This window comes from Bombus flavifrons, chromosome 14, assembly GCF_040668555.2.
Source record: "Bombus flavifrons isolate JBK064 chromosome 14, iyBomFlav1_principal, whole genome shotgun sequence".
In the NCBI taxonomy this organism is placed as follows: Eukaryota; Metazoa; Arthropoda; class Insecta; order Hymenoptera; family Apidae; genus Bombus; species Bombus flavifrons.
The window spans coordinates 10,447,704-10,461,858 of NC_138455.1; the positions used below are offsets into that span (position 1 = coordinate 10,447,704).

Sequence of the window (14,155 nt, forward strand, 5' to 3'; positions counted from 1 at the left end):
GGGATGATACGTAAACGGAATAAAAATTTTGATAAATCGATAGCACAGCTTTTGTACTTGGAAGATGATATCAAGTTGAATAATCGTCTACGTAAATGAGATTATCTTTTGTAGCGATTCCATTTGTTCAATTTATTTACAATTCACATTTCCGTAAATACGAACCACAGAAATGATATTTAATAATCTTCCGATAGGAACACGTAAATAAATGAAAACGTGCTTCGAAGTAAATACATGTTTCTCTTATTTGTAAAAGATATTTACGTAGAATTTTTGACGAACATTGAATCGTTTGTGAGCATATCGTTTCTCATCCGATAATCTACATTTTCACGTTGCGTTATTAAATCTCTGCTGTTTTGTTACGTTTCAGCGGAAGTAAAGATGCCGAGCGGGAACATGGACAAACCGATAATCACAGATAACCGGGATGGTACGGTTTCCATCAAATACGATCCCAAAGAAGAGGGACAGCACGAACTTGCAGTGAAATTTAACGGGGAACATGTTCAAGGTTCGTGGGAATATTAAATTTCTATTCAGAAAATAAAGTACGTAGCTGCGTTAAGACGAGATGTAGCAAAGTACATTTTAAGAACAATTTTTATAAAATCGAAAATGTAAAATAAAATTGTTTCCTTTGCAACTTCTTTTCCTAGGAATTGGCTATGCTTTTCACGCCCGAGGAAAAGAGAATACGAGAAGGCGTTTCAAGCAATTTGTTTCATTAACACTAGAACTACCGATAGTTAACAGGAAGCTCTTTCTACCAAAACCAGTGAAAATCACTGGTCTTTAAAAAGTACCTAATAATAGAATATTTTTATATTTATTGATTTATTACTTTCTTACGGAAGCAATTTCATTTTATGTACTGTATTTTTGGTATTATTAACTACGATCCTTAAACGAGGCTTGACAAATTTATAAAATTGTAGAACCAGTCATTTTCATTGCTGTGGAATTTCTAGTGTTAGCATCTAGCGATCGATCCGCAATTATCCTGATATCTGATATCATCATATCGAATGATACACGGTAAACATTTGAAAAACAAATTGTAGCAAGTGGCAAGTTATAGAAAACGAGGAAACTGGTTAATTGGGGTTCGATAAACAGATTGCAAGTCCCTTTTACGCTTTGACAAGTATCAGTCAGTTTAACTGGTGTTGGTGTTGAAGTAGCCTTCATACAAAATTATTTTGAATACATAAAAAACAAAATAAAATTCATTATATAATTCTTTTGGTTATCGTTGCGAAAGTCGTTACATCATTGTGGAAAAAAATATAACACGAAGTAGGAATTTTAAAATAAAATTGTAAACCCAGTCAATTTGATTGGCGTGTGTGGTATTTCTAGCGTTAATCCATCAATTGTTCCATTTTATGGTACACGTGTACCATCTGTTATTTATATCCTTCTATTTAAAAATATTTCACTATTTTATAGTAGTAGTAATAGTATTTATTGCTCGATCTGTACTTTTTGACATTTTTGGATAGAATATATGGTGTTATCACATGAGAATAGAAAGTAGAAAGAAACTTTTGTTATTTTTCAAGTAAAAACCGAGAAATATGACAAACAAAGTTATTCAGGTAGCATATAGTGCAATCACAACTCTGACAACTAACACGAGAAAGAGTGTTAGGGTGGTTTGCCAGATTCAGTGCACGTGGAAGCTTCGTTATCTTAATAAACGATATATTTCTTATGAATTAGGTTCACCATTCAGATTCCACGTGGATTCCTTAGCAAATGGCTATGTGACAGCGTACGGACCAGGCTTGATATACGGTGTTTGCGGTGAACCAGGAAACTTCAGCATTTCCACAAAAGACGTCGGACCTGGCGGTCTTTCGCTATCCATTGAAGGACCTGGCAAAGCAACGATCTCCTGCCACGACAATAAAGACGGCACAATTTCAGTTTCGTATTTACCAACCGATCCAGGAGAATACAAAATCGGCGTGATATTTGGCGGCAAACACATCCGAGGCAGTCCTTTTTCCGCTAAAATCACAGGTACACGTGGCTCCATTTATTTTACTCGCATCTTCAAAACTTTCTTCCGACTATATATTCATTGCTATCGAACTACAATGAAAAATACAAGATCAGAGCGCTTGAATTAAAAATTAAACGTTTAAGGACAGTGAAAGTGAAAAGAAGTATTCTTAAGAGGTAATTAGTTACGACAGAGTGACAAGAAGTTGTCTGTTGCTTATAAAGATTGAGCTCTTTCGACGAATAAGTATGTTTTCCTTCGCTGGACAAATAATATCAATAGAATATTAAATGAAAATCAATTGAGGATTAATAAAAAAGAGCCATCGCAGAGAAGGGTAACGTGGTACGGTTTAGGAAAAACGTTTGCAATAAAATCTCTGTTGGAATCTGTTGCAGGTGAAGGTCGCAAGAGGAACCAAATCTCGGTGGGTTCGTCGAGCGAAGTGCAATTGCCTGGCAAGATAACAGATTCGGACGTGAAGTCCCTGAACGCTTCCATCACGGCACCGAGCGGTCTCGAGGAGCCATGTTTCCTAAAAATGTTGCCAAACGGTAACATGTGTGTCTCCTTCACTCCTCGAGAAGCCGGCCCTCATACGGTGGCAGTGAAGAAGATGGGCAAGCACGTGCAGAACTCACCCTTCAAGATCGACGTGAAGGATCGTGAAGTGGGCGACGCGAAAAAGGTAAAGGTATCCGGACCAGGTTTGGTTGAAGGTAAAACTCACGTGGAGAACAATTTCTCCATCGACACGAGAAACGCTGGTTTCGGTGGCCTCTCGCTCTCGGTGGAAGGGCCAAGCAAAGCAGAGATTCAATGCAAAGACAACGAAGACGGAACTCTGAACATCTCGTACAAGCCGACAGAACCTGGCTATTACATAATAAACTTGAAATTCGCCGATCATCACGTGGAAGGCTCGCCGTTTACGATAAAAGTCACTGGAGAAGGTAGCAATCGTCAAAGGGAGAAGATCCAGAGACAGAGGGAAGCCGTGCCTATTACGGAAGTTGGCAGCCAGTGCAAGATTACCTTCAAGATACCTGGCATCACGTCGTTTGATCTAACAGCAACAGTCACCTCTCCAGGAGGCGTAACCGAGGATGCCGAGATCAAAGAAGTCGAGGATGGCCTTTATGCAGTCGCATTCGTACCGAAAGAGCTCGGAGTGCACACGGTTTCAGTTCGCTACAAGGACATCCACATCCCTGGATCACCGTTCCAATTTACTGTCGGTCCGTTCAGAGATAGCGGAGCACACAGGGTGCATGCTGGCGGTCCTGGTTTGGAAAGAGGAGAACAGGGTGAACCATGCGAATTTAATATTTGGACCAGGGAGGCTGGAGCTGGTACTCTGGCCGTGTCCGTGGAAGGACCTAGCAAGGCTCAAATTGATTTCAAGGATCGAAAGGACGGCAGCTGTTACGTCAGCTACGTCGTCTCCGAACCTGGTAAGTTGCTATTAGAATTCTTCTAATTAATATAATAGTTATAGTTGTTTTTTATTATTGTCATCAGCGTTATTAGACCACGGATGTTTGTGCATTTATGGGCCACCTGAAAGTGCAAATAGAGTGCATATACTAGATGAGAATATGTATATAAAAATAATACTTGTTGCGATATTTAATAGGTGAAACGAATTTCTACCTAAGTTCCATCTCTTTCTGCGTTCATAAAAATGTAAATTTGCATAGAAATCCACGGTCTAGTGTCACAGGGGAAATTATGAAACAGATCAAGGTGTCATAATCTCAAATTTTATGCATTTCACATATTCTTGGTGGAGAAAAGCAGTGGACAGTACCACGTGCTTCTTGATGTATTGTCAGTTTAAAATATTCTTATTCTTATAGGAAAAATATCTGCATGTGTGTATAGGAATATGTGTATATATGAATCCGGAAAAATAAAAGATAAATTAGATTTATGGTAGTGAAAGGTGTGTGCGAAGTGGATAAAGAAACAATAGAATTCTCAGGTGTCAGCTTGACAGCATTATTAAGCGATGGAAAATGAGGTTCATGGTACACTAATTGCGACATAAATGTTCATAAAACAGTCTACCACTTACTGTCACTTCAGTCATGGATGCCTGCCAACGTCGATAATTCATATTTTAGTTGGTTAATCATCCCGAATGTTATATTGTTCATTTGAAGTACTAAATCTTTATCGAGTCAGCCACACGCAAACATGCCTGTTAATTAAACCGTTTAAGCGTTTACGACTTTCGTTCATGAATCATCCAATGCTTAATGTCCAGAGTTTATTATTTTTGAACAAAATGTCCATTGATATAGATTTCTGGCAAAATCTTAGGAGAATAATCTACAATTGGACTAAAACCAAAATTGGTAATTCTGTTTCATTATTACTGCGTTTTTTTTTACAAAATAGTAGTCATATCTTAAATTTACTACACAAGACCAAGACAATAGTCCAATGGAGCTGCCAGGATAACAATGAAAGCAAACATACAATGTGTTACAAAGCAGTGAACTTGCATACCAAGAATACCAGAAATTTGGTTATTTCTAGAACAAAGGGAAAGTAAATGAGACGATTGAGCTGTATATCTCAGTATGCGGAATAAAATTAATTGTAAAGTAATTCATTATTTATTAAAAAATTTTTTTAACATTCGATTCAGTCATTGGCGATGAATTTTCTGTAAAGAAACAATTTTATATAAAGAAAGAATTTATAACACAAGTCGACGAAGAAGAGCAAGTTTGCAACGTTAGTCACGTTGTTTACATATCGAACGAAGATGCACACGTATGCATGTATAATAATGTATATGTAACTAAAAGATGCATATTTGTGATTCACGTTTCTATGCGCGTAACAAAAACCCACAGAAACAACGGAGTAACATTTTCCCGATAATGCTCGCTTTCGTTATATCGCGGAAAATATGTGGATGGAAGAATGATATAAATAGCAGAGAAATTCTAAATTGCAATCAAAGAAGTATTACGTAGCATCGATAAACTTTGAACGTTTCAAAGTAAGATAGACGATTGGTTAAAAATTTCAATTTACCACGTGCTTCGTAAAACTTAAGAATTTCAAAAAAGATCAGCTCAAAATTCTATAATACATTACCTTGGTGGAGCATCCTTTTTTTCAAACATTTATGAAAGTAAAATCGAAGATCAGAATCTACTAATTTTCAATCGAAGATCCGAAGAAAGGATACGATTATTAATACAAAATATCAAAAAATGAAAAATATCTGTTTGACACGATCAACGATATAATTGTCCAGACAAGCAACGTTTTAACAACCTGGGAAAAAACAATTATTCTTCGATTAATACTAAGATCATCGCAGAAGTTGGATAGGGATGACAATTAAAAAAAAAAAAAAAAAGATTCGACATTTTTGCCGTTAATGTATTATGCGTAACGGAATGAATGAACAGCGATAAAAATGGACTCACCGCATTCTGAAGCAGCGGTGGACAAGGGCTCTCACCAGTCTTCATTGGCTGTTCTCGGCTGATCCAGAAATACCTTCGTCTATATTTGCGTCTAAGGTGGATTCATATTTTGGTGGCTACGGCTGCTGGACGTGAATTAGCGTGGCCGTTATATTTGGATGGTGTGCATCGAAGGAGAGGAAGAGACAGAAGAAGAGCGAGATGGAGAACTGAAAGAGAGAAAGCGTGGACGAATCGAGATCAGAAGTTAGAATCAGCCAGAGGAAAATAGTGGTTCGCGATTTAGCTGCGCTCGGTTCTCCACTCTCCTCGTTTTATCCTCCTTCTTCGCGTTCACACTTTGCTTTCTTTTCTTCTCGTCGTCAAGCTTTCGTTATCTCGTTATCTTCCCTTACCTTTGTCTCTTTCCCATTTTTTTCCAATTTCGGTGTTACATTCTAATTTCTCTTCTCGTCTTTTATCTCCCCTCGCACGATTCTCCTTCTATCGTAATTGCAATTTTGGATATTTTTATTCCCCAGTATCTTTCCGTCGTTCCTTTTTTTTTTTTTTTTTTTTTTTTAGAACTCGCAACACATTCGAATAAAAATATTCATTTCGATCTTGGATTTGTAATATATCGGTGGACATAAAACGATGGCCACCTTCACTGCTTCCACGCAAATACTCTTTACGGGAAATGACGATAACAGCCAAGACGATGGTTAGTCTACACGGTGTGACAGAGGAATTAATCTGTCGATTTACATCGTGCCAGAATGTATTAATCATACTGTTTTGCCGAATATACTAGCGTCCGTATTTGTATCGTAAATAATTCAGATAAACGTTATTCGAACTTGTAATATGACACTCTATGATAAAATCTGTATATTCGAATCGAAGCAATAACTTGTTCTTTTTTTCAGGTGAATACAGGGTAGGAATAAAGTTCAACGATCAGCATATCCCCGATTCCCCGCACAAACTTTACATATCACCGGCGATGGGCGACGCTCATAAGCTGGAAGTGGCGCAATTTCCGGAATCCGGCGTACAACCAGACAAGCCAGCAATCTTTCTCGTTCGCAAAAATGGTGCCAAGGGTGAACTCGATGCGAAGGTACCATACCATTTGTATACCGTTTAAATCACATTGTGACATGTACCTTTACGAGCAATATGTTTTTCATCGGTAACAGCTAGAATTAATTTCTTTTTTTACAATTTCTTTCAAATTCTTACGAATAATTTCCAAAACTCGTTGACAAATAGAAAATTCCAATTAATTAATTATTTGCCTAATAATGCTGTTGTTATTTCTGTATTTAGAGGTAGGATCACAATAGCTATTAGATTTATCCTTCGGATAAATCTATCACACCGTTCTGAGCTGAATAACCTTTCTTGCACTTTCTTACATAGACTAGGGATAAAAACAAAAGAATATCTTAAACCTATCGATTACATCTATCGATTATATCTAGAACTATCTTCTAGTTACTATTTATTGTAACTAGCACACCTGCATATAGATGGCGAATGCGAATAAATGCGGATTAATCTATGGGTTTCGTAGGAGACTAACGGTTATTTAAATATTTATAAACGACGGTCTGTATCGTTTACAGATGCCCGGCGACTGGAAAAATAATACTTCTGTATTTTGAATTCGTTAAAATTATGCCGCGTACGCGTCTGACGTAACGAAACTACGCATAAAGCATCGGATTTATTTACTTTAAAAATGAAACCTCGCTAGTGATATCGCTACGTAAACGATGCAATATAAACATCAGATTCCTCGTTGAATTTTCAGCTAAACAAGCGGAATTTCATAGCCGGGGTGTTTGAAGGCCTTCGTTTTTCTTAGAAACCTGCATCATTTTAGGCGACAAAGTCCTTGCGAAAATCGCGCGCTCTAAATAACTTCCTCTTGTGAAACAACGATGCCACATCATATTGCGTAGGTTTGTGCCGCATGCGCGTATCGCATATTCTGCGTGCGTCTTCCATTCATGCGACCAAATATTTCCTTTCGATCGTAGCTTCATCAAATTCTTCGAAAACGGTTCTAACTTTGCTAGATTTCCTCGAATTATACTTTTTTTTCTTTGAATATCGTAGAAAATGTTAAATACCTGCAAACAAAACTTTCAACGTTTACGAAATCACGAAATTGTCAACGTTTACTCACAAACTTTGAAACCTGACACGAACGAAACAGAATCTCATCTTTAGATACTTTCCCCCCAAAAAATCAGAAAATATTCTTGAAAATATACACTAGCATTTGTTTCCTACTACGGAGAAATTTGACGAAGTTACGCTTGCAAGATAAGCATCTAGTAGTAAAGTTTCAAAAAATACCGTGAACCATTCAGAACGAATAGCTGCTGTATTCAAAATTCTTTACTAGAAATTAACCTATCATTTAACGTATCATCGTTAGAAATATCGTCAACTTACTATTGTTAATTATATTCTAAAAAAATGTTGGATCGCTGTAACGAAATATATTCCTTTTGCCACAGATCGTGTCTCCCAGCGGTATCGAGGACGATTGCTTCATTCAAGGCATCGACGCTGACACTTACTCGGTGCGGTTTATGCCTCGGGAAAATGGTATCCATAATATCCATGTGAAGTTCAATGGGGTGCACATACAGGGTAGCCCGTACCGCATCAAAGTTGGCAAAGTGGATGCTGATCCAGCCGCGTTACATGCCTATGGAAATGGCCTAAAGGAAATTAAAACTGGCCAGAAAACAGACTTTATCATCGATACGTGCAACGCCGGAAGCGGTGTACTGTGCATAACGGTAGATGGCCCTAGCAAAGTCGCGATGGACTGTACAGAAGTGGAAGAGGGTTACAAAGTTAGATACACACCTTTGGTACCTGGCGATTACTACATTAGCATCAAGTACGATGGATATCACATCGTTGGCTCGCCATTTAAGGTTCCCTGTACCGGTTAGTATATTGAGAACGATTAGGTGTACTTGTATATTATTGATCAAAAGTCTGAAATCTCTCCATGTTTGGTAGAGAAAAATTAATCGCGGATGATTCAATCATAAAGTTAATAGACGTTTCTGGCTAGTAATGTGAATAAATATAAAACACAATAGTTGGTTCGAATAAGAGTTAGGTCATTGTTTATAGTAGAAGATGGAATAGAGCAGCAGGAAGATTGAACAAACTTGTGGAATTGCAAAGAAAAGATGGATGTTTCTTTTGATTGCAAATTTTGATTCGTACGACATTTATAATTTGGCAATGTAATACTTTGAAACCGAAGGATGGAAAAACACAGGTTTCACGAGAATCATACTTTTGATATTACGTTGTAACCGTTTGCTCTATTCTATCGAAATTTTAACTCGCCAATGAACTTGCCTATTCTATTATTATACCTTCATGGACGTGCTATGAATAGGCAATGTCTGCTGAATCATCAGATATTTAATGTACTTAGGAGTTCTAGTTACTGCGTTCATCTCTAGAAAATGGAAATTTTATCTCTTGCTATGAGACTAAATAACGAGAATGCGAAAAATTCATTTTATACTGTGATTGATTAATTTTCAATTGTTTAAATGTATATCGACCAGATCCTATTGTCACGTACAATGCCAAGTTAACAGCCTAACAAATTTCATTATAGGTGCGGATCTGGCAGAAAGAGGCGCACAAGAAACCAGTTCGATCGTGGTGGAAACTGTTCAAAAAATTTCCAAATCAAAGCACACCGGACCAGTTTTACCTCTGTTCAAGTCAGATGCTAGTAAGGTGACGAGCAAAGGAATGGGTCTAAAGAAAGCATATCTTGGCAAACAGAACGTGTTTACTGTAAACGCTGGCGATGCCGGTAATATATTATTCATACAATCCTTAAGTATCAGTATCATTGAGTATAGACTATGTTCGAATTTAGAATCGAAAAATGATAATTATTACTTAATTCATATAAACGTAATCTATTGGGTTGGCAACTAAGTGATTGCGGATTTTGTTATTAGGTGGTATTGACGAAATCCGCAATCACTTAGTTGTCAACCCAATATATATCGGTCTTAACAATTTTAAAGGCATATTAAAAGGGCATAGTTTGTTGCAATTTCATGCAACATTGCGTGAAAAATCCTATCTTGATGAACGTGATTTTGATAAGAAGGCGAAGAAATTTAAAACGTTGATTCATCTGTGTTTTCCTTGTTTGTAGGTAACAATATCTTGTACATTGGTGTGTACGGACCCAAAGGTCCATGCGACGAAGTATCCATGAAGCACATAGGTCGCAACAATTACAACGTGAACTACTTGGTCCGCGAAAGAGGAGAATACATCGTTATCGTAAAATGGGGAGACGATCATATCCCTGGATCGCCATATAAAGTCGAAGTATAAGTAAACGCATGTGGAACTAAACAGAAAAAATAAATAAGAAAGGAAAGAAGAAAGCGAAAGTAAGATTCCAATAACGCGGTGCGATAATTTTGCTTTGTACCGGCCAGACTCTGTTACATTGATTGTTCCATTTGAAGAATTTCGATGATCATCGATTAAATCCTTATCTACTTAAACGAATAGAGTAATAAAGCGTATCGTAGACGTAGTGAAACCCGCGACGTGAAAATCTTGAAACGAATAGCGTAATTTACGATTAAACATAAAAACACGTCTTCTCTGGCTGAAAGTATTTTCACAGAGTTCAGCCAGAAGTCAATATATAGAACGTTGTTTGAATGTAAACCCCTTACGCGCTTCCATCTTCATTCTAAATAACTTTGGTATAGCTATCTGTTATTTTGAAGAAGAAATTTCATTGAAAACGTGCGAAACACCGTGGCAATGAAACTTCTTTTATTCGCCATCGTACGAATTTTTTGCCATATAAATATTAAAATGATTATTTATGGTATTCGTTTAATTATTTTCTACCACGTGTAAAAAGATCGAAACGTACAACGTGTTGGTCGAAATACGAATAAAATTTCTTGATAGAATAGAATACAAACGCAAGTTCTCATATCGATCAAGCAACGTAAAATAAATCAGGTTTCGTCAATTACTTTTGTAAATTTCACGACTTGCAACGAAGAACCAAATAATTATAAGGAAAAATTGTAAATTCTTCCGAAGGAAGAAGTTGCGCGTCGTCTTGATCTTCTACTCGCAAACGATTTCTAAACTAGCTCAATTAGATGGAAATAGGGAAAAAGTGTTTTTAATCGTTTAAACAGTTTCTTTATCAGATGGGGGTTGGTACGATGTAGCATGTACTTATTATATACAGCCTCGTTTCGTCTATGAATGATATACGATAGATATTATTCATTCGACAAAAAAAAGAAAAAAAAAAAAAGAAAAATGATACGGACGTGTTAAACTACGGCGATGAAATAAGTCAATTATTTTTATTCGAGAATAATAAGATACAACAATTGTGCCTTATATATCTTAGATTCAGATATTTGTTCTATGAAAATGCGTTCTATAGATGCATCCTTCTCCACTGCGTAACGTTACATCGATATGATTGGATTAAAAATGCAAACTAAAAGTATCGATGATTATATATTATATAAAAATTAAATAAATAATATGTTTATTAAAAATCATTCGTTATATCGTTTCCTTCTTTCCTTTATCCCGTGTTCCATACATAGTTTTCCACACTAGTTGTACAAACTAGTCCGATAGTTATTCCAGCTTGCTAAATTAGAATTCCCAAAGCGATGATTTCCCAGTTGCTTCGACTACCTAACTGACATCACCCGCTGAAATGTGGCCAACGAAATGACACTATGGGCGAAGACGAATTTCATCTTACGAGATAGTAAACTTTGTTCCTGCGAAATGACGATTTCCTGTGGCCAATTCGCGGTCTGCATTTTATGCCATAAATATATCTTCTTTATTTAGAAACATATTCTTTTGTGTTTATTTGGTTTATATGTGTCAAGATATATGGAGGATATGGAATATTGGGAATGTAGGAGAAAGGAAATAGAGCGTTGTATGTGGAATACATATAGAGAAATACTCGACGAATATTCAAACTTAATTTTCTCGAGAACGGAGCTCTGTGCGAAAAATTTTAACTCTCGATGATATATATGGGGAAATATATATTTTCGATTTACTTTCACGCGAACAATTTTCCGATTGTTCAACGATTTCAAAAACTGTAGTTTAAATTCGTTTCTCTGAAAACAGTATTTTCGAAACAGGCAGATCTGATTGCCACAAAACCGACAAAACCTTTGAAAAATGTTTCAGATCGAATGTCTCGGGAACCGGTACGAATTGTTGAGTAAAAATCGAGGACCAGCCATAAGCATTCAAAAATGTTGATTCATAATAGCAGTTAGGAAAGCGGAAGCTTTTTCTCGTAGAAAAGATGTGTCGTCTATGTATCGATAACGAGAACGCTGTAAAATAGATTGTCATTGTCAAACAGTGCGCATAAAACGAACACTTAAACACGGTTGGCTGCTTCTCATTGAATAAATTTGCATTCACCAGGAAGAACACGATCCGTAACTTGTCATCGTTAGATGTATCGTACCTGTAACCATGAATAACGATACACAGGCTTTTTATCATACGAACTGTGAAACTTAGCACAGTTTACATAGTACGCGTCACGCTTACCATTTATTTCTTAACAATGTGGCGTAATAAATTTCTTTTTTCTAAGCTTGTACATTTTTAATTGTTAGGAAAAATTTAATTGTTCAATCTGCGATTAATATATATTGTTATCATTAATTACGTGAATTTCTTATGCTATCATCATAGTTATTACAACTAATTGTTGCAATGTTTGATTTCACCATTTTCTCTGGAACGCTGACGAAATTTGTCGAAAGATGATCTGTTTCAATTTTCAGATTTTTGGATAAATTACGAATCCATGTTAAAATTGACCTAATTCAAATTACACGAATAATTACTACGATGACTACATTTTTGGTTCTTCGATCTATTTTCCCATTCCCTACGAACATATTTATACATGCAATTAAAAATTTGTTTAATTCGAGATATTACCAAGTATTATAGAGGACGATTATTTAGAATTTACAAGATCAATGCTTGCTACTCTTCCTCTTTTATATCGCAAATGTAAGATACACATATGTTTATAATTGATCAACTCTGTTTTTATACGTAAACTTGTCCATTTCATTTCTTGGCTACGCGATTATCCATTTTTGTTGAAGTAACTGCTTCAAGAAAAATTCTACATCTTTATTTATGTACATCCGTGACCTGGAGACTGCTATTGCGCAGAAATATTCTAAATAAGGAGCGGTGCATATTATTGTACCTTTGAGTATACTTTATGTTTTGGGTTGCAAGGTCTAGGAACAAAGGAACTAATAAATAGATTTCTATTTATGTTCCCTGTAGCTTCTAGCCCAAACTATAAGCTTACCTGTTTTGGTAATGTCCTTTTGTTATAAATATATGAACGTGCTCCCTATTATTCCATCGTCTAATAACACTAAGAGAGTAAGGATATGAATCAGCATAAACTTATACATTATACTTATACTTATACTGTTGTTATTTCTGTATTTATAGGTAGGATCACAATAGCTATTAGTTTATTCTTCGGATAAATCACACCGTTCTGAGCCGAATAACCTTTCTTGCACTTTCTTACATGGACTAGGGATAAAAACAAAAGAATATCTTAAACCTATCGATTAAATCTATCGATTATATCTAGAACTATCTTCTAGTTACTATTTATTGTAACTAGCGCGTCTGCATATGGATGGCGAGTGCGAACTCACGTTGTCATTTTCAACATATACTTATACCTTTAATTATTTCAATATACTTTTCTATTACAGATTCATCCACTTGTTCTTCAATCAGTCAACCTTAACCTCAACAATTTTTCGTTGCTCATCTATCACAAACATAACGTCATCTGGAACGCAAATATTTGTGTATTTGGGTATGTAAAACTTAAAGATGCCAAAATATACAGAATGTACGTAAAAATATATGGAATATCCAGTATCACGCACACTGTCTAATACGTATCTTTTATCACAGAACCCTACACATCTTTTTTCTTCTTCGATCCTATTCACTGCAACATGAATTATCAGAAACATATGCATTCGGACCATCGTTTTCTTCACCTTGCCAATCCACATACTCAATCGACAGACCATGGATTTGTATGCACTTACTGGAAACTTAACGACGCAAAATTGCACAGAATGCACACGATACGATACGATATGCAAGCTATACGAAATACCCAAAGCATAGGGCTTTCTATTAGGTTGTCCGAAAAGTTTCTTTCGTTTCATAAGGTGATAATAGATGAACAACAATTTGTGTTTTATATTATTTTATTGAATTAGGTATCATCGATTACGTTCGTGCATAATTCGATAAACTCATATAAAACAAAAAACATTGTGCGTCTATTATTTCCTTATAAAATGAAAGAAACTTTTCGAACAACCTACTACAATACTTGTTACTTGGTATGTAAAACAATTTTCTACCTATAGTTTCTACTCTTTCAGTTACATCATAAGAAATACGAATTTACAGTGAAACCGTAGTCTATCAATGGCCGCAAATTATAAATCCCATTACTAGCCTATACTTACGATACGACATATCTTAAACATATAAAAAATAATTACGAAATCGTAGCAACGATAAA

At 36.0% G+C, this 14,155-nt stretch overlaps 1 protein-coding gene and 2 long non-coding RNA genes across 10 annotated transcripts in view; 1 reads left to right on the forward strand and 2 right to left on the reverse strand.

Annotated features, from left to right (window-relative positions):
• cher (filamin A protein cher) overlaps positions 1 to 10,822 on the forward strand; it is a 52,618-nt gene extending 41,796 nt beyond the window's left edge. For all 8 annotated transcript variants that reach the window (XM_069127640.1, XM_069127638.1, XM_069127639.1 and 5 more), the window contains 7 exons: positions 377 to 517; positions 1,729 to 2,031; positions 2,413 to 3,468; positions 6,375 to 6,568; positions 7,980 to 8,421; positions 9,116 to 9,319; positions 9,674 to 10,822. In XM_069127640.1, coding sequence (XP_068983741.1) covers positions 377 to 517; positions 1,729 to 2,031; positions 2,413 to 3,468; positions 6,375 to 6,568; positions 7,980 to 8,421; positions 9,116 to 9,319; positions 9,674 to 9,858 — 2,525 coding nt within the window. In that variant the 3' untranslated portion in view covers positions 9,859 to 10,822. The remainder of the gene's footprint in view (positions 1 to 376; positions 518 to 1,728; positions 2,032 to 2,412; positions 3,469 to 6,374; positions 6,569 to 7,979; positions 8,422 to 9,115; positions 9,320 to 9,673) is intronic.
• Positions 5,974 to 7,631, reverse strand: LOC138187157 (uncharacterized). The gene is made up of 2 exons (XR_011175101.1): positions 6,971 to 7,631; positions 5,974 to 6,871 (listed from the first exon to the last, which is right to left on the reverse strand). It is a non-coding gene; the product is annotated as an uncharacterized LOC138187157 (long non-coding RNA).
• Positions 10,764 to 12,340, reverse strand: LOC138187156 (uncharacterized). Its single transcript, XR_011175100.1, has 2 exons — positions 12,109 to 12,340; positions 10,764 to 12,022 (listed from the first exon to the last, which is right to left on the reverse strand). It is a non-coding gene; the product is annotated as an uncharacterized LOC138187156 (long non-coding RNA).
• Between the last annotated feature and the right edge of the window lie 1,815 nt (positions 12,341 to 14,155).